The sequence below is a fragment of the Littorina saxatilis genome, linkage group LG1 (genome assembly GCF_037325665.1).
Source record: "Littorina saxatilis isolate snail1 linkage group LG1, US_GU_Lsax_2.0, whole genome shotgun sequence".
NCBI lineage: Eukaryota > Metazoa > Mollusca > Gastropoda > Littorinimorpha > Littorinidae > Littorina > Littorina saxatilis.
This window is the reverse complement of record NC_090245.1, coordinates 91,644,819-91,665,432: the sequence shown is the minus strand read 5'-3', so window position 1 is coordinate 91,665,432 and position 20,614 is coordinate 91,644,819. Positions and strand designations below refer to the sequence as shown.

At 41.3% G+C, this 20,614-nt stretch overlaps 1 protein-coding gene across 1 annotated transcript; it reads right to left on the bottom strand.

Moving 5' to 3' along the window:
* Positions 1 to 4,806: 4,806 nt before the first annotated feature.
* On the bottom strand, positions 4,807 to 15,667 carry LOC138945504 (very-long-chain (3R)-3-hydroxyacyl-CoA dehydratase 3-like). The gene is made up of 9 exons (XM_070316941.1): positions 15,564 to 15,667; positions 13,278 to 13,394; positions 12,679 to 12,852; positions 11,921 to 11,987; positions 10,314 to 10,424; positions 9,315 to 9,442; positions 8,194 to 8,413; positions 6,978 to 7,109; positions 4,807 to 6,396 (listed from the first exon to the last, which is right to left on the bottom strand). The coding sequence occupies exons 1-9, from the start codon at positions 15,648 to 15,650 to the stop codon at positions 6,299 to 6,301; spliced, it is 1,134 nt and encodes a 377-aa protein (XP_070173042.1). The 5' UTR covers positions 15,651 to 15,667; the 3' UTR covers positions 4,807 to 6,298.
* Between the last annotated feature and the right edge of the window lie 4,947 nt (positions 15,668 to 20,614).

Here is a 20,614-nt window from a genome sequence, read left to right as displayed (position 1 = left end):
GTTGAGTGCCCTCAATAGCATACATTGAATATAACAGCACAGGAATGAATGTTTTCGTTTTGGTATGAAAATTGGTGCAATATATTTATTTTTGCACAGTTTAGGTAATCCACAAATTCTTCAACCCTGCCACCCACACCGTCCAATCATTCTCTGCACCAACAATACATGTATTGTTTTGTTTAAAAATGTGTTTGTGTTAGTTTCTATTGCAAGAGAATGTCTTGTAGCATCAAAAATGCCTAAATACCCTTTTATTGGCGGCCATTTTGAAAATTGTAAAAAAACTACTGATTTCTTAATTTTTTCACGGTGGCTCTGTATCAGGTTTTGTTAAGCAAAAGTAAATGTCCATTTACGCCAAATTTGCTGTTAATCACATGAAGTGAAATATGCCTAACATACTCAACCGTTTACACTGGCGGCCATTTTGAAAAATTGTTTAAAAACTACCCATTTTTTATTTTTCGCGATGGCTCTGTATCAGGTTTTGTTAAGCACATAAAACTCTTCATATTTGCTTAATTTGGTGTTTGTTGCATGATTTGAATGATTTTGCAACATAGGAGCCCCACTAGAAATATGTACTCTGAAACTAAAGAGCTCTAAGTATCGCACTTTAGCAACGTCACTCAATGATGTAATGTACTTCTCTTTTGGCTGGTCGACCGTTTTTGTTCCTGATTTTGACATTATTCAATTAAAACACTCCCGAATCATCGAGCGGCGCACTGACGCTACTAGCCGTTTCGCTTCTTGCCCTCCCAGCCATTTCTGCGTATCACGTGACACCGCTCCGAAGTACGCAAAAGGGAGACCTCCATAGATCTATGTCTCTGGTACGACACAGCAAGCCATGTAGTATCAGTTCTGTGTATCCTACAGTACCGGCTGCCGCACTTACACTGATCGACGTGTATAATTTTACTCTGCAAAACGTCCCGCAGCCTACACGAAGACGCTTCTCAGTTTTTGAGCTTCGATCTCTTCCAAAGCATCGTGCAATCCAGTTACACGTGAAAGCAAAGAAACGTCACTTTAAAAAGTGCAGCGTGTTAGTCAGTCTAAAAACTCTTCCAGGGGAAACAGCAGGCGCAAAAGTGTCAGTTTCGGCCATAATGACATTTGTCTTGGTGACTTTGGCATCATAAGCAGTGAACAAGAAGGGCAAAGCCCATACGACTCACATGCTTGACCTTGACCTTTACATGACCTTGACTCTGATAACTAATAACTAAACCTAGCAATGACATCATACACTAAGAACTGCTTTACACATTTTTCCTACCAAAATACATGTGACCTTGACCCAAGGTCAAGGTCATCCAAGGTCATGCAACACAAAGCTGTTAATTCAAGACATAGGAAGTACAATGGTGCTTATTGGCTCTTTCTACCATGAGATATGGTCACTTTTAGTGGTTCACTACCTTATTTTGGTCACATTTCATAAGGGTCAAAGTGACCTTGACCTTGATCATATGTGACCAAATGTGTCTCATGATGAAAGCATAACATGTGCCCCACATAATTTTTGAGTCACTTGAGAAAATGTGACTCTATGTAATCGGTCAGTGTTAGTCTGTCCGGCCGGCCGTCCGGCCGGCCGGCCGGCCGGCCGTCCGTAGACACCACCTTAACGTTGGACTTTTCTCGGAAACTATCAAAGCGATCGGGCTCATATTTTGTTTAGTCGTGACCTCCAATGACCTCTACACTTTAACGATGGTTTCGTTGACCTTTGACCTTTTTCAAGGTCACAGGTTAGCGTCAAAGGAAAAATTAGACATTTTATATCTTTGACAAAGTTCATCGGATGTGATTGAAACTTTGTAGGATTATTCTTTACATCAAAGTATTTACATCTGTAGCCTTTTACGAACGTTATCAGAAAAACAAGGGAGATAACTAGCCTTTTCTGTTCGGCAACACACAACTTAACGTTGGGCTTTTCTCGGAAACTATAAAAGTGACCGGGCTCAAATTTTATGTGAACGTGACTCATTGCCGTGTTGTGAATAGCAATTTCTTCCTGTCCATCTGATGCCTCATATAATATTCAGAACTGCGAAAGTGACTCGATCGAGCGTTTGCTCTTCTTGTTAAGTTTGAAATAGTTATCTTCCATAGTTCAGGGTCAAGGTCACTTCAAAATATGTATACAATCCAACTTTGAAGAGCTCCTGTGACCTTGACCTTGAAGCAAGGTCAACCAAACTGGTATCAAAAGATGGGGCTTACTTTGCCCTATATATCATATATAGGTGAGGTATTCAATCTCAAAAACTTCAGAGAAAATGGGAAAAATGTGAAAAATAGCTGTTTTTTAGACAACATTTATGGCCCCTGCGACCTTGACCTTGAAGCAAAGTCAAGATGCTATGTATGTTTTATGGGGCCTTGTCATCATACACCATCTTGCCAAATTTGGTACTGATAGACTGAATAGTGTCCGAGAAATATCCAACGTTAAAGTTTTCCGGACGGCCGGCCGGACGGACGGACGACTCGGGTGAGTACATAGACTCACTTTTGCTTCGCATGTGAGTCAAAAAGCAGGTCCCTGCCAGACTAGTTTGTCACGACCTCATTTACATGATATACATGTATGTGAGGTGTTCTTTGCTACTGGTGACAAGTGGGGGTCAGCTCACACGGACGCATTTTTCAATACAGGCTAGGGGAGAACTGACTGGTCACAAAGCACCCATGTTTCGACCTGTAGCCCAGGGTATATAATGATTTCCGCCGTTTTTTTTAAAGAATCCTTTCAAATGTGCGATTCCAAAAGTAGCCTATGACACGACTTGAGTGGCAAAGAACATTCTCTGCAATTCCTGTCTCAGTCCGTGCAGCCGTTTCGGGTCCTATCGTCATCATACAAACACACACACAAGAACCAGCTTTAAAAGTTAGATTATGTCATGTACGTGTGGTTTGAACGATATTGCCACGGTTATGTCTACATCAGACAATATCGTCGTCATTTTGTTGTTTTATAAATCTTTATGCTTGGTTGTTAATTTTCTTTTTTGCAAGGAATTGAACTTAAAAAAAAAATCAGTGGTAGTACACCTTTGTAAAATATGTAAAAGTGAGAATTCAACAAATCAAATATTCTATGCACTAGGATGAGATATATAAACAAAATCTACAAACATTAAATGAAACCCCGCTCCAAGCAGAAAAAAACTACTTTTTCACATGCATACAATGGCAAAAGATATCCATAGTTCAATATATCAAAAGGAATGTCAGTTTTGTTGCACCCACAGTGGCGACTCTAGTCTGCTAAAAATGTGATGCAGATGAAGACAAGGAGTTTCACCAATTAATTAATGGTGCTGGAGTCTACATGTATTAGCATTAGTTGGCACCCTCATAAGTTGTTTTGTTTTTTCAAGAACACACACACACACACACACACACACACACACACACACACACACACACACAGCACTAGTGCAATACTACAACCTAGTATTAATGTACAAAGTTTACTAGATTTGCTCTTTCTATTTTCTGCCCTGACAAGAACCTTTGGTAGAACGTTACTTGTACTGTATTGAAAGAAATTCTTTTGTCTGCTCTGGTCTGAGATATAAATGTTTGTTCATTTTATGTTCATATGCCATGCTGAAAATGTACCATAACATAATACTTTGCACCCTGCTTTGAATAAGGTTAACAAAATAAACGAAGGGCAAAAAGTCCAGAACACGGGTTGTTCTTACCAGCAAATTTGTAAGGGAAATTTAGACAAGGCACGCACTCACTCATAACTGAAAAGAAAAGAGTCACATATAGGCATAAGGACAAAACACTTTTATTAATGCACATCAAAATCAAACATTTGATTAATGCTCGACAAACTTCAAAGTTACAAGCAGATGAGCACAAGAACATTAGACACATACCAAATTCACATTACACACTTGGATGTTTGTCAGGAAACAATGCGGGTGAAAACACAGACAACGTTCATCTTGCCGATAACAGTTAACACTGATACTCAATGCATGATAATGACAATGGTACTGATTTGATGTCAATGCTACATAAAAGCATTACAAGGAAGGAGCTCTCTAGGATATTTTACACACTCCAACAATGAAATTGTACCACAAGAAGAAAAATTATCCTCCTCATTTCAGCCACATATGTGACCCTCCACCACGAAATGAGTCGCATGTCACCTCGCGCGGTTCTGCGCTAGGCTTGATATAAGTCCGGAGAGTGTATGGTAACAGCGTGAGGGTCACCTTAGTCACAGGCTTATAACTCAAACAGTTTTTGCTCTTTTTTAAAACGGGTTTCACCACTGGATAGAGCAGAAAATACTCTTTAGGAAAATGTAAAAATATGAAAATCATGCAAAGGTGACATGCGACTCATGCCGTGGTGGAGGGTCACATATTGGACCATATGTTTCTTGTGCTCGGGATTTTGTTTAAATTTTTTTTATTTTTATTTTTTATTTTTTTAATTATTTTTTTATATTTTTTTATATTTTTTATTGTTATTATCGTTATGACATCATCATCCTTACCATTATTTCTATTTTCATATTTCTATTGCTGTTATTGTATTTAATAGTATCAAATACTATAACTTTTTCTTTGCCTTTAAATGCCATTTATTATCATATGTACGATTTTTTTTTGCCGTCAACCTCTTTTGCTCTTATAATGTTTTCATGTCTGTTTTGTATTCATGTTAGTTAGCAAGGACAGATTGTAAGACTAGGCAACGCCTAAAATCTCCATCCTTCTGTAATAAAGTTTAATCAATCAATCAATCAATCACTGTTGAGCCGGAATCACATTCTTTGGTAAAGAATTAACCTGCTTACAAGAGCATAGTAAAACCCTGCAAAGAATGTAAATGGACAAAAGTGCAAAGACTAAGTTTAAAAAAAACAAAAGAAGATAAATATACACACACACACACGCACTTTCCATGCACTTATACATGTAACAATGAGATCCTAAAAAAGTATTAAAAAAGTACGAAAAATTGTCACAGGCAAAACTATCTGGGAAGGATAGTGGTTCGAATCAAAGGTTAGAGTCTAAGTCTAATTCTATCTATGGTTCACAAGATTAAACCGTTTTCTGCTGGTAAGTTTTTTCACAAGCGACATGACAGTGTACTTATAGAAGAAATATCAAGCAATACATTTGTGTTCATAAAGTTACAACAACAAAAACAGGATAGAATCATAAAGAACTTGGAAAACTTAAAAGGAAAAAACAGAGAGAGAGAGAGAGAGAGAGAGAGAGAGAGAGAGAGAGAGAGAGAGAGAGAGAGAGAGAGAGAGAGAGAGAGAGAGAGAGAGAGAGAGAGAGAATTAAGTTCATTCACGTCCGAGACTTTTGCTTAATTGTTGCCACTATTAACAGCAATGTATAATATTATGAGAGACGCATTCATACAACCATTATGATATAACTCTTAAAGTATGGTATTTGAAAACATAATGCATACAGCACACCAATTATTGCACTTAACATTTATTTCAAAGCTCTGATTCAGATTGATTAGATTTCTTTTCAAATCCCAACAATTTCTCCCATTGTAAGGGTGATACATAACATGTACACTTAAAATGATCATAACCAGCATGTGTGTGGAGCCAAATACATCTTACTGTTAATGCCAATGCACAAGTGATGATAGGAAGACAGCAAAAATCTGATAGTACACTTTAAAGCTCTGAAGCAAATCTGTCTAGCCATGAAACCAGTTTTACAAAATTAAATCAAATATTTCAAAGAAGCATTAACAACTACCGAGCCGTTATTTGTAACATGACAGAGTGGTCGATCAAAAAGGGTGACTCGCATATGTGCACATACAAGTGCACTAAAACATTTTTGAAGAATAAAGAACATTGCGAATGTGCAAAAAAAAAATGGCCATGGATATTGTTCACATATCACAAAATAAATCACAAAGACGGTTCTCTCCCTTTTATTCACTTGTACACAAATACACACAATTGTGCACACAAGACCTGATGAAAAGTCATTACAATGTACATACACTTTCTCAACTTAGAAAGATAACAAAATCAACCAAAACAAGTATAAGAGAGGAAAATCAAGGAGGAAAAGGCAGGCTATTACAATGTTTTTCTTCTTTCAGCACAAAAACATGTACATCAAAGCTTTCTCTCTCTCTCTCTCTTCTTTTGTATTAACGGCAACAAGCCTGTCTTCTTTTCTCAGGCTAGCAAACAAGTTTCACATAAAAAAGGAATATCTAAGGATAACTTCAAACAGCAGGGACTAGGCCATCATCTTGTTTTCTTGCTGGACAACAAAGGTCCAAAAAATCCTGGTCCCACCTTTTTTCTCCGTTGCTGATACATATGGCGCATTAAAAAGTAGCCAGCTGAAACATACAAATAAATCGTGAGAGACCTCCAACAACAAAATTCACACACACACAATGTGATTATTCTCCTTCAACTACCAGCGACATAGCATTACATTATGCACAACAACAACAAAAAACTACAACAACAACCCAAAACAAAGAACAAAAGTGTATGTGTTCAGTATTTCAAGATTCACCCTATGTTTGCAGTTGGTCCTTGTCTTCATCTACTTGTGTTGCAATGAGCGCTTCTGGGGTGATAACGCGAGACAACTCCTGTGACCTTGCCGCGAGGTGGCACCAGTTACCAGCCGAAAGAAAGAAGGGGCATAACCTCGAGCTCACCAGAACCGACCATTGTCTGTTTACCGTATAAAATGCACGACTTACACACGAACTGTTACCAAACCGATATGCTATTTGGGACCAATGCAAGTTTTTTTTCCTTTCTCGTGTGATCTTGCCGCGAGGTGGCGCAAGTTACCAGCCGAAAGAAAGAGGGGGCATAACCTCACCAGAACCGCCCATTGTGTATATGCGCACATGTATGAGAGTGAGTGGACATGTGCACATTTGTAGGGTGTATATGTACTCACCACCAGCTAAGACAAGGGGATATACAGCAAGCAGATAGGGAAAGTAGAACGCCATGTTGGCTGTGTTTGGGAGTGCGAAGCTGAAGAACCCTGTCTCCACAAACAGAGGCGTGGACATAAACACAACTGTGCCTGAAAAAGTGAAACAAACACACACATGATTAAACTCCAATCTATCAAGATAGTCTGGATGATGAAGGCTGTGTACAACCCAAGGTTTAATTCTCATAGGGCAATGGGGAGATTGCTCAGTCAGCATTGGTGTGGGTTCGACCCCCACGTTCAGTGTGGGGTTTATTTCCCAGAGTCAACTTTGTGCAGACTCTCCTCGGTGTCTCAACACCCCCGTGTGTAATGATTGTAAAGATTCCAAGTTCATAGTGAAAGTCTCAAGGCTTGAAATCATGAATATACGCATGCAGGAAACAGAAATGTGTTTGGGCAGCACTGTTCCGTATGACGCTGGCTTCCCTCAGACAAGTACCGTACTTTCCGGGTCATAAGGCGCGACTTTTTTCCTCGAGTTCGACCCCTGCGTCTTGTATAACGAAGCGTCTAATCCGTGTATGAAATACGAAAAAAATCAAAGAGACCGCCTGAGTACCAGTCAAACAACTTGTGATAATGCATGTTTCAGCTACTAGGTACTGCCCTGGCCAAGTTTCCTCGAGCTCTCAAGCCACCCAGCTATCACAATGGACCAGCCTTTGATCTGGCCGCACACACAGAACACACATATTTCCACTCTGTTAAACTCGGTCACTGACCGGTCACTGACCCCGGTGCAGGAAGTGTTTCCTCTCTCAGATATGACAGGGGAACCACCTCTCATGGCAAAAACTGGGTCATTGACCCCTGGGAAGAAGGTCGTGTCTATAAACAATGGACCTGCCTTTGATGTGCGGCTTATTTTCATTCTTCGACCGTTTGTTACCGGTATACTTTTTCAATTTTGGTGCGCCCTATCGGCCCCCTGCGCCCAATGGGTGACAGGATTACAATTTTTTTTAAAAAGAAGGGGGTGCGTCTTGTATAACGAAGCGCCTTGTCACCCGGAAAGTACGGTAGTCAAATAATGATACAGTGGAACCTCCCTTTTAAGACCTCCAAAAATCCGAGAAAATGTGGTCTTAAAAAGGAGGGAGTCTTAAATGAGGGGTTCCACAGTACATCAAACAGTCCAATAAAGAAGAACAAACGACCCTCTCAGCCTTACCTTCTAAAAGCAGCCCCAACGGGTAGAGCGGTATCCATGCGGTATAGCGCATCCAGGTGATCACTGGGATATCAAGGCCAGCGCTCTGAAGCATGTAGTATGGGTACCTGACTAGCTCCACTGTACCCCACACCAAGAACAAGTAGAACACGATGGGTCTCTCCTGCAGCCTCGGATCTTGCAGGATCAGCAGGAACAGAATAAAATTCCTGCCCAGGACCTGTCGACAGAACAAGAAGGATGTGAACATTGATGGTGCAAGCATTGTGTGTGTGTGTGTGTGTGTGTGTGTGTGTGTGTGTGTGTGTGAGGGAGAGTTGAGACAAAGGTGGGGTCGGGCTGAGTGTGATCTTATTTGAGAAGGTAGGATGGGGTAAGGGCAAGGGAGGAAGATGTCTTCTGTACGCACGTTAGAGCTAGCTTACCATAACATTGTTACCACAATATTTCGCTTTTGATTGATGAAGGTTATGTGAGTTGCAAGTCTGAAGCTTCATTACTGTTTTGGAATGCAATGGTCAAGCAGGTCTTAGTTACTATATTAGGCACTATATTCACTACCAGTATACCAACATTTAAGTATGAGTGTCTGTTTAGATAGTTTCTATCAATGCAATGAAGCCATACATAGCACCAGACTACTAACTTCCATGTTTTTCTTGAGAAAAATGAGGCGGTTTACATGTTCTGCCTTCTGCGATGCTCTCTGATCTGTCAAAATGGCCCCATCAGCGGAGAAGACATGTTCAGATAGCACACTCATTGCCATGATTGTTTTTGGATGTTTCCATCGACTGCTACAGAAATACATGAGGAATACTGGTTCGACGCAGTATCGAGAACTTGAATGGTATCATTTGTTTTCAAACCGTTGAACACTTTTTTTTCTCAGTATACATGTATTGCTTCAGCTCTACTATTCACATATATACATACTGTAAGCATTTGTCTGTGTGTATTTGTACGTGTTGGTATGTGTTGCAGTCAGTGTGTTTGTGTCCATGATGTCTGTGTCCGTGCAGATGCATGTTTGTGAGTACGGTGTATCTGCTTATTCACACGCAGATCAACAGACATGCTGGTGTTTGTGTACACATGCAGACACTTGAGGTCACCCTCACCTGTGCCAGTGGAGCCACGATGCCTGTCCTGACCAGCCCCAGCATGGGATGCACAACCTCCAGGAATGCCGCCAGCTGACAGATCATGATCTGCGTCCCCACTGCATCAAACGCTGTGTGCTTGGCCTCTGTCAGGGAAAATACAAGTGTCTTTATCAGCGTTGTTCCCAGGCCTCGGTCTTTGGCAAAGTTTTTTTTATCTGGCGCATTGGTCTGACCACTGGTTGGTCTACCGATCGAGTTTTGACATTTAGGTCTTATGACCATCAACTTTCTCACTAAACAGACAAAGCCAGGACACTTGACCTATACATAGATTCAATCAAGGTCAAACTGACCCATTGTGAGAGGCTGGGAACAACACAGCTGTATCAGAGATATCATTAGGATTTGGCAAAAAAAAGAAAGGGGACGCAAAGGACTGCCTTAAAGTTCAGAAAAATGCTGACACTTTTTATTGCAATTTCAGCAAATTAACACCCCAAAAAAGAATTCACAGCAATATCCCTAATGTTTGACTGATGGGAAAGAAAAGCAACACACACACAATACAAATAGCTAGCTAGCTATGGATATGCTAAGGCACAGGATTTTCAAAACAAATGTCCGACTGGCTTGGGAACATGTCAAATATATTATATATGATGACCGCTTGCTTGTTTTGTGTGTGTGTTGCATACTCTCTATATACACAGCTTAGGATTGAAGATCATTTTCAACAGTTTTCAAAACTGTCCTTCATTCCGTTCGAACAAGTCCGGCTAGTCTAACCAATCATCTTCTTCCAGAATTTCAATCTATACTATACTCTTGATTTATAAAATCAAATGTTGCAAAAATGTCAGATTGTCATGCTACACCAACTCCTGTCTTTCTTCTTAAATGTTTTTCAGAACAAGACCACAAACCCCAAGCACACACACAAACACACACAAAGTGACACACACACACACACACACACACTTTCCCAAATGCACCACAGCACACACACAAACTCACCATTGCCCTGCGTGATGTATTTGTAGAGGAGACTAAAAACAATATAGCAGAAACCAATGAACTGGAAGAGGTTGTAAAAGACCATGTAGTTCAGCTTGAAGCCACTACCTTCTGCAAAACAAAATCAAACAAATAAATAAATGTTTGCAAAGATTCTTTTCCTTTTAAAGCTGATAAAAGACCAAAAAATAATGTACTCACGTGTTAAACGAAGATGATACAAATCACAATGTTCGACGTTTTCGACCCTATAGGGTCTTCCTCAGGAACACAAAACACGAGACAGAGCGGTTAAAAGAAGAGGACAGATGATAAAATAGAAAAAAAAAGAACATCAGATGTCCCGATTCACGAACCAAAACAAAGGGACAGAGGAGTAAGGGAAGCTAATCTAGATTCAGAAAATGTAAATAAACAAAAATCATACTCTCAAACATAATCGAAGTTGACTTGGGTCACACATGTGATTTAGTCCTTTTGTTTATTACGTTTTCTGTATCTAGAATAGCCTCCCTTACTCCTCTGTCTGTTTGTTTTGGTCGGTGAATCATGACATCTGTTGTTCTTTTTTCTGTTCTATCATCTGTCCTCTGCTTTTTTCCAATCTGTTTCGTGTTTTGTGTTCTTGAGGAAGACCCTGGGGTCAAAACGTAGATATTGTGATTTGTATCGTCTTCGTTAACCATCTGAGTACATTATTTTTTGTCTTTTTATTTCTCGCTCTCACACGCAATCACCATCGTTCTGCTTAAAAAAAATTACTTTGTCCTCGTATCACATACACACCATGACTTTGCAGATATCAACAATGCTCCAAAATTAAATAGAATACAACAAACTCTTTGTCATAGCAGAATCAGACTGACGGGAAGCCATTAAGAAAATGAAGGGGACAGCCATATTTTCTGGACTTCGATACTGAAGGTATTATACCTATAACAGAAGATGCTCTATCACACAAACAGGCACCCACTCCCCACCAACACACACAACTAATACTCATCTTGCTTGTGAAGTAAGCTAAACTCAATTGGAAAGTTTACTTCGGTTATCGAATCTTGAAATGTAGCAGTCTAATACTGTACTTGTTACTACTTTCAGTTGGCTCTCATTTTTATCATCCACTGCAGCTTTGTGGATAAGATGCCAGCCTCCGATGCGGAAGGTAGACTGTTCAAATCTCGGTTGGGTGGGCATTTTTCTGATCTCCCAGAACTGCTAGTGCCTTATCCCCATTCATGTGTACACACAAACACAAGACCAAATGCGCATGGAACAGATCCTGTCTTCCACGTCAGAGTTCAGTGTGTTATAAAAACACAAAAAATACCAAGCATGCATCCCCCGAAATCGGCGCATCACAGCTGCCTAAATGGCTTGGCATGAGATTAAGGGGTATCGTACTTTTCTACAGGAAATGCAGCTGGATGCATTCCATGTCTATAGGTAAAACGCGTACAGGAAAAACAGCCACACATAAAAAAAACACTCTTGCAAACAACATGAGTGGACATAGGAGTTTCAGCCCATGAATGCAGAAGAAGAAGACTAAAGCAAATGAAAGTACGTACATACTATAGACCTTGAGACAAAGTGGTGCAACTTACTGGGTGATGATGGTCCCTTGTCACCCAGTTCCATGGTGATCTTGTCCAGCATGTCCTTGTTGAACTCCTGTCAAGCAGAGGATTTTAGTCAAACATAGGACTGGTCAGGTCACACAACAACTGCATTCCCACTATTACTTACTTATTTAGGCCCTTTGCCCCAAGCGGAGCATAGGCCATTGAGGACGTTTCTCCATCGCACTCTGCTCTGGGCTGTTGCATTCCCACTATAGGAGTGGTTTTTTTATGTTCACTCGCCTATTATTACTCACCCCCACCTCCCCACCCACTACCCACCTTTACCCTAAATCAACCACCCGACCCCCCTCCACCATGCCCCCTTCAAGTTCCCAGATGCATTTTCCCTTTGGTTCATTTTTTGTAGTCCATTTTGTTGCATTCGTAAGAAGAGTGTTATGTCAGACGCATCCAGTCCCTTGAAGGGCAAGCGAACTGGAATTTTCATTCCTCCGATGCAATAGGCAATGTTCAGGTGATGAGGTGAGTGGACTTGGCAAGATATGAACCAAAAGAAAAGCAATAAAGTAATCATTTTGAGCAACAAACAAAATTAAAAACTTACACACCAAACAGGACAATCAGCTTTTCTCCCAGATTTCCTCATTTTAAGATCTCGTCGTTTTGCACTTTCTGTTTACAACCTCTGTGATTTAAGCTTATGTTAAGACTCCTTCTTTTTAAAGACCTGATTTTTTCAGATTTCTGGAGGGCTTACTAAGACTAATGCACCCTCTTACCTCTTGTCTATTATTTGCCTCATCTTCGGATTCTCCCTCCACCATGAATTTATCAAAGTCAATTTTCAGCCAGGGCAGTTTGACTCTCTCCTCTGTCAGGCGTGGCCATATTTCTGTTGCTGTCTTCCTGACTTGGAACTCCACACAAGTTTCAGTTCTACGATAACGGCTGTTCTGAAAACACAAGAAAACTTTCTTTCAAACACAGAGAATGTTGAAAACGAACAGAAACATAATGCCCCCATAATCTACTGTATACAACATACTATCACACACATTTTAGTTGGCAGTTGCCATTTAATTCTTTCTTCCTTAAACAGGTTCAGTATGCCTGTACCTGCCGAACACCCATTCTTTGTCAACACTCCAGATTTATTTGTAGATGGAAAATCCAAATGTGAGTGTGTGTGTATGCATCGGTCAATCTGTGTGTGCATATAATATGCTTGCATGGAGTTGTTTACATTATTTGTGTGAGACATTATACTTATATATTGCATCTTTGTTAGAGATTGACACTAACAGCTTTACTCAGCTGATAGAAATAACATAGATGATATATTCTGGATCATGCTTTACTGAAAAATGTTGATCCTCACTTCAGGGTCGATTGGGAGATAGAAGTTGAGGTTGACGCTGTACAAATTGTTCCCCTTCACACCCACGCCATTGGCTTTGAACGACAAACTCTCCTCTGTCAGTGTCACCTCTTCATCCTACAAACAGCGGCAGAAAATAGTTACAACATATGCACTCTTATTTAGACTGGTAAGGAGAGTGTTATAATTTATACCCTGGAACAAGGCAGTCAAAGAAAACAATTGCATCGTATCAACCCTCGTTCATTGCTTTGATATACATGTGTTCTGTTGCGTTATCAGCTATGCAGAAATGTTAAAAAATTATTAAAATCAAATGACAGTCAAGAAATGTGGATACACAGAAAGTGGTAGAAAACAATGGGTGCCAAAATCCACAGCATCCAACCATCGGTACCTGCAGATAAGACTTCACGGTATTCCTTGGGAAAGTACCGTGATAGGGAAACAAACTGATTGAACGTGATTAACCTTTGCCGTGCTTCCTGGGTTCATCTGTACCCAGAGACACACTAAAATCATTGTAACTCTGGAACCATTAAAGGTATCGTTTTGAAATTTTAAGTATCTCTCACACACCTAATTTTCTCTCTGTCTGCAAATTTTTAGTGTGTACATGACAAAACATCAGAATTAATTGATTATGATAATTTACATAAACACTACCGATGGCGCGGGTTCACACATACCCATACTTTTAAAGAGTAGTAGTGATTGTAACTATCCCTCTGCCGACGGCGCGGGTTCTGCTACACCCATAATTACCAAAGCGGCGGAACAGTGTCTGTCTGCCTGTTTGTCTCCAAGAGACTGTCTGTCTCTCTGTTTGTCTGTCCGTATCTCTCTGTCTGTATGTCTGTTGTCAGTTGCTCTGTCTGTCTGTCTGTCTGTCTATCCGTCTATCTGACTGTCTGTCTATCTGACTGTCTGTCTCTGTCTCTCTCTCTCTGTCTGTCTCTCTCTCTGTCTGTCTCTCTCTCTGTCTCTCTCTCTCTCTCTCTTAGTCTCTCTCTCTGTCTCTCTCTCTTAGTCTCTCTCTCTGTCTCTCTTTCTTAGTCTCTCTCTCTCTCTCTTTCTTAGTCTCTCTCTCTCTCTCTTTCTTAGTCTCTCTCTCTTAGTCTCTCTCTCTCTCTCTTTCTTAGTCTCTCGCTCTCTCTCTTTCTTAGCCTCTCTCTCTCTTTCTTAGTCTCTCTCTCTCTTTCTTAGTCTCTCTCTCTCTTTCTTAGTCTCTCTCTCTCTCTCTCTCTCTTAGTCTCTCTCTCTCTCTTTCTTAGTCTCTCTCTCTCTCTCTTTCTTAGTCTCTCTCTCTCTTTATTTGTCTCTCTCTCTCTTTATTTGTCTCTCTCTCTATCTTTCTTAGTCTCTCTCTCTCTCTTTCTTAGTATCTCTCTCTCTCTTTCTTAGTCTCTCTCTCTCTTTCTTAGTCTCTCTCTCTTTCTTAGTCTCTCTCTCTCTTTCTTAGTCTCTCTCTCTTTCTTAGTCTCTCTCTCTCTCTTTCTTAGTCTCTCTCTCTTTCTTAGTCTCTCTCTTTCTTAGTCTCCCTCTCTCTCTTTCTTAGTCTCTCTCTCTCTTTCTTAGTCTCTCACTCTCTTTCTTAGACTCTCTCTCTCTTTCTTAGTCTCTCTCTCTCTTTCTTAGTCTCTCTCTCTCTTTCTTAGTCTCTCTCTCTCTCTTTCTTAGTCTCTCTCTCTCACTTTCTTAGTCTCTCTCTCTCTCTCTCTCTCTCTCTCTCTCTCTTTCTTAGTATCTCAGTCTCTCCCTCCCCCTCTCCCTCCCCTGCAAGAGGTCGGTGAAGGGAGAAACTCGATGCAACCACTGAAGTAGCGCTGTGGGTTTCCCTGAACCCACCCCGTCGTTAGAGAAATAAACGGTAAAAACCCTCTTTCAAATGTATGGGTTCAGACAAACCCGCATCGTCGTTAGAGGAATAAACATTAAACGGTAAAAACCCTCTTTCAAATGTATGGGTTCAGACAAACCCGCATCGTCGGGAGTGTGTAGTCAAAAGCGGCATCCGGCAAAGGTTAAAACTCTATATAAATCATTAGTTTCAATGAGCCGATCATAAAAGACACCTTCTACATGTACTGCCAACGACAGTCATTCTTCATCTTCAAGGTACAAAATTTAGGCTACTCAGAATAATCTGTAGCAGACGAAAATCAGATGATAGAAGCAAATTTACTGCACCTTGACACTTCAGCATCAACCACTGTTGACCTACTGCACACAGAAAATGAACGAAAGGGTAGTAGAATTCAGATGAGATGAAGGAATTATACTTACCTCTGTGTGACTCAACGCAATCTTGAGAGTAACCATGTCACTAGTCTGTCCCCAGTAAACAAATGGACTCAGCGTAGATTCCGCCATCTTGAAGGGTACTTCTTTTACCCGGAATCGACCGAAATCGACCGGAATCGACCGGAATCGACTTACACTACTAATAAAAATGGTATAATCAGAGATGTGATACATCTCTCTGGTATAATCTCTCTCTATCTCTCTCTCTCTCTCTCTCTCTCTCTCTCTCTCTCTCTCTCTCTCTCTCTCTCTCTCTCTCTCTCTCTCAATCACAGTAAACAACCTGTCAAATCGTGAAGACAATCACGAATCAATCTATCGCCGTGTCACAGTCGAGATTCAAACAAAATCTTCGTCAGTGGATGAAGGTGCACGGGTCCTGATATGTTAGTATGGTCCCAATTTTTGGTGAACTTCTATCTCCAACTGTAGCACGTAGCCGGGCACAAAGAATCCTTCTTTATCACGTATTATTCGGTATGCACATTTCTCAAGTCGATTACAGTATTAGCGTTCACGGGATACCTCCAGCTTCGCTGGGACAAGGCAAAAAAGACAAAACATCAAGAATAATCCTCATTCCTTATTAATTGGCAACGATGCAATAGCAGAAGTAGAAGATCACAAAGTTTTGGGAGTAGAAATATCGATAGTAATTTATCTTGGACCCATCATGTTAGATCGTTGTGTAAAACCATGTCGAGGAAAATATATTTGTTGAACAGAATAAAACACTTTCTTGATCCACACAGATCAGTTCTTGTCTTGTTTTCGACGATTATAAAAAAACTTAAGATTTTGCCATTAAAAGAAAGATTTAAATCAAATAAAGGCGTGCTCCTTCACAAAATCCTTTCCGGCCATGCACCACGTGCTTTCATTGACAAAAATTAAAGCCAAACCAAGCCGAAAATTCAACGTCCCCATTCCGCGGATCATAGACTCTATATTACATCTCTGATTATACCATTTGTGTTAGCAGTGTGCTGTGGTTTTCATTACATTATTTGACATTGTTATTAAATATTTTGGCTGTACTGACAAGGCAATAGATTTATTTGTGATTGAGAGAGAGAGAGAGAGAGAGAGAGAGAGAGAGAGAGAGAGAGAGAGAGAGAGAGAGAGAGAGAGAGAGAGAGAGAGAGAGAGAGAGAGAGAGAGAGAGATATATTATACCAGAGAGATGTATCACATCCAGATATCCAGAGATCTTCCAGCTGTCTCCACCATAAGCCAAGTGGTCGAGTCTTATACCCCCCGTTTTCACACAACCGTTCTAGGTCCCGTTCCCGTACCGACCAAGGAACGGTGCGGGCACGGGAGGGATCGGGACAGAACCGCAATGAACGTAACTGATCGTTAACGGAACTGCTTTGAACGGTAGGGTCGGTAGTCCGGACGGCTGAGTTTGGGCTGCATGTTCAAATTTTTAGCCGTTCCCCTCCCGATCAGAATGAACGGTAATGGAACCTCAACCCATCGGTAACGGAACGCTTGGATCGTTAAAGGAACTTAAAACAACGGTAACGCAACGGTAGCGCTCTCACACACTGAGTTGTCATACCCGCATTCCACACATCCGTTCTAGGTCCCGTTCCCTTACCGTGTGACCAAGGACGGCTGCCACTATGGTCAGACGCTGCTGAAAGATGCCAAAAAACGGCCGTTTGCGCAGCGTTCCATTGTTGTGGCAGCATTCCTTGGTTGGTACAGGAACGGGACAAAGAACGATTGTGTGGAATGGGGGTATAACTTTTGACACCGACAAACTGAAGAATGAACAGATCTATGAGGTAACCGTCTCAATGGTCCAGGCTCAGGAAACAAAGAGTATATATGGCCTGGGGTGATTGTAGCTTCCCTTCTTCGTGTCCGATAGACAAAGACAATAAATAGTAGAGCATAGTGCAATTTCATGTTGGCATCTTCTCCACTGAAAGCTATCCCAAAGACTGAAGACCAAAGTGCTTTACCCCACTTCTGACCCGAATCACCCCCTTCCTGCTGGGTACACGTGCACTCAAGTTAACCTCTGCTTTGACCTGTGTGCCAGGAGTCGGATGAGAGAGAGAGAGAGAGAGAGAGAGAGAGAGAGAGAGAGAGAGAGAGAGAGAGAGAGAGAGAGAGAGAGAGAGAGAGAGAGAGAGAGAGAGAGAGAGAGAGAGAGAGAGAGAGAGAGAGAGACACACACACACATAGACAGAGACAGACATAGACTGACAGACAGAAGCGGAGAGACTCAGAGGGAGACACAGACAAAGACATACATACAGAGAGAGAGAGAGAGAGAGAGAGAGAGAGAGAGAGAGAGAGAGAGAGAGAGAGACAGAGACAGAGACAGAGACAGAGACAGAGAGACAGAGAGAGAAAACCCTGTAACGGATCTCTTGAGAACGGTAACAAAACGAGACACTGTCACCTCTCCGAATGCATTCCAATAGATGACCGCTCCTGCGGCCATCAATAAAGACAGTGAAATTCCCGCGGGAATTTGTTAGAGTCCCAATGAGTCTCAATACTTTCAAAAACACCTTTCATTGTATATCTAATGTCAAATTTGCGAAAAGTCACAGTCAGTGATGAAGGACTTCGCCGTTTTAGATTTATTTTCAAATTTGTCCATAGCATCAGTGTTCATTATATCAACACTTTAAGTTCAGGGGTGGGACTCTCGTGATGAAAAAAGAGGAAATCCCTTTTTTCTAGGGGGGGGGGGGGGGGGTCGGGGGCATGCTCCCCCGATTTTGTTTTAAATTGTACATTAAAATCTGTGCAATCTGGTGCATTTTGAGACTAAAATTCAACTCGTTTGGATCAGGTAAAAAAGACATTCTTCTCACACCCCCCCCCCCCCCAAAAAAAAAACCCACCCACCAATCCCAACCAAACATAAAAACACTTTCAAACAACAATGGTAACATTGTAATTTTGTTTTGTTTAAACAGAACTTTATTCAATTTTAATCATGACAAGAACAATGCATGGATGATTACATACTCAAGCATATAATGCTTATTTTAAGCAATCATAACAATTACAAAACAAGGGTTAGCATGATGGTGGAATAAATACATTAACTCATTTCAGGAAACGAAGAAACAAAACAAAAACAAAACAGATACACAGACAAGCAGAAAATGGGAAGGGGTTGGTGATACAGGAGGTGGGGAAAGGGCACGAGAGAACAGGAATAGGAGTTAAGCCCGCCACCGACCACAGCCGAACCACGCCGAACCACGCCGAACCAGCTCGTCGAACGCTCGGCGAACATTCCACCGAACCAGTTCTGTGTACTAACTAATAGGGGAATCCCCTGATTTGATGACGTCGGCGACCGTTCGCCGAACCAGCTCGTCGCGGCCCGGCCGTAGCTAGCAGCTAGCTTAAGGGGAAAAGAAGAAGAAGAAGAAGACTTGGAGCGCCAACATTTGAGGAGAGTGGATCTCATTTCAATTGTAATAAGTGCACATGAGACACTCGCACAAAGTTAATGCATATTGTTAACAGAGGAAAAGTCACTACATTGCGCATAAATCGAGACATAATTAATAAGTCGAAAAACAACAAAAGAACATGAGAGAGGTTATGGGGAAAGATTTGTCAGGCAGCATGTCACATGACAGTGTCTAATAAATGTTATGAGTGAAATATAGAGGCTCAGTTACGGAACCTGCCCGTCTGTCTAATATAGTCCTGTACAGTTATGAATATGGTCTGGTTGACATTTCGTGGATATTGCGGGATGCCTTTCAATAATATTTCGATATATTTATAATCATTTGTCAAATTATCAATGGACAATAATCTTATATCTCTATACATGGGACAATGCAATAAGTAATGTTCAGCAGTCTCGCTGGGATAACCACACTCGCATTGAGGGCAATGCTTAAGGTGCCGCTTATATAGATCAAAATTCAAATCACTCATACCAATACGCAATCTGCAATGATGTACTTGTTCAAATCTTTCTCCAGAATAATAATGGCATGGTACTTTAAAATCAGCACTTGACAAATAATTTTTGAACTCGCTCAAGGAGGTGGTCATTTTAATGTTATCTGGTAAGGTGTTCCACAGTACAGTCGTTTTTGGGATAAAAGAGTTGCGGAATAATTCGGTTCTATGAGGAGGCACGTGTCTTTCTAATGGTCTTCGTCTATGATACGGATTAATATCAACTACAAGAGGGGGCAATACATTTACTAAGTACTGGGGGCATTTGTTATGTATCATCTTATGAAAGACAATTAATTTATGTATTTTCCTTCGTTCTTCAAGGCTACATAGCCCACTTTCCTCATACAGCTTTGCATGGCTAGTTGCCTTTAACTCCACCTATTATAATTCGTAGGGCTTCTAAGTGTAATTTTTCTAAAGCATCTGCCATTATCTCTTCTTCTTCTTCTTTTCGATCGCCGATCACACTTGGAGTCCAGATCTTGAGATATAATTAGTGGTCCTCTGCAGCGCAGCCACTGGCCCGTACAGCTTGTTGTGCAGGGACTCCGGCATTGGCCAGATTTCCTCTCTCAGCACCTGGTGGTTCCTGCAGTCTCGTAGGATGTGGGCCGTGTCCTGCTCTGCTTCCCCACAAGAACACATGGGGGAGGGCACAACATGCAGCTTCTTGTGGAGATGCTGGTTAAGTCTGTTGTGTCCCGTTCTCAGGCGGAAGATGACCACCTGCTGTGGTCTGGATAGCAGGTGGTAGCTGTCCTGTGGCTGGGGCGTCCTGTGCAGAGACTTAATGATGGTCTTCATCTCTGTCAGGCTCACAGGGTTGTTCTCTTGCTCATCTTCTGCACCCAGCTTTGCCATCCTGTCCGCCTCTTCGTTTCCCTGTACACCACAGTGGGAGGGGATCCATTGCAGTACTGTCCTCAGGCTTTTGATGTTGTGTAGAGCGTGTTCCAGCTGAGGCAGTTTGCTACTGGTCATTGCTTGTAGTACTGACAGAGCGTCAGTCAGGAAGACCACCTGGTTGTCATGGTTGACTCTGTCGTTGATGGTGTATGCTGCATGGATCAGTG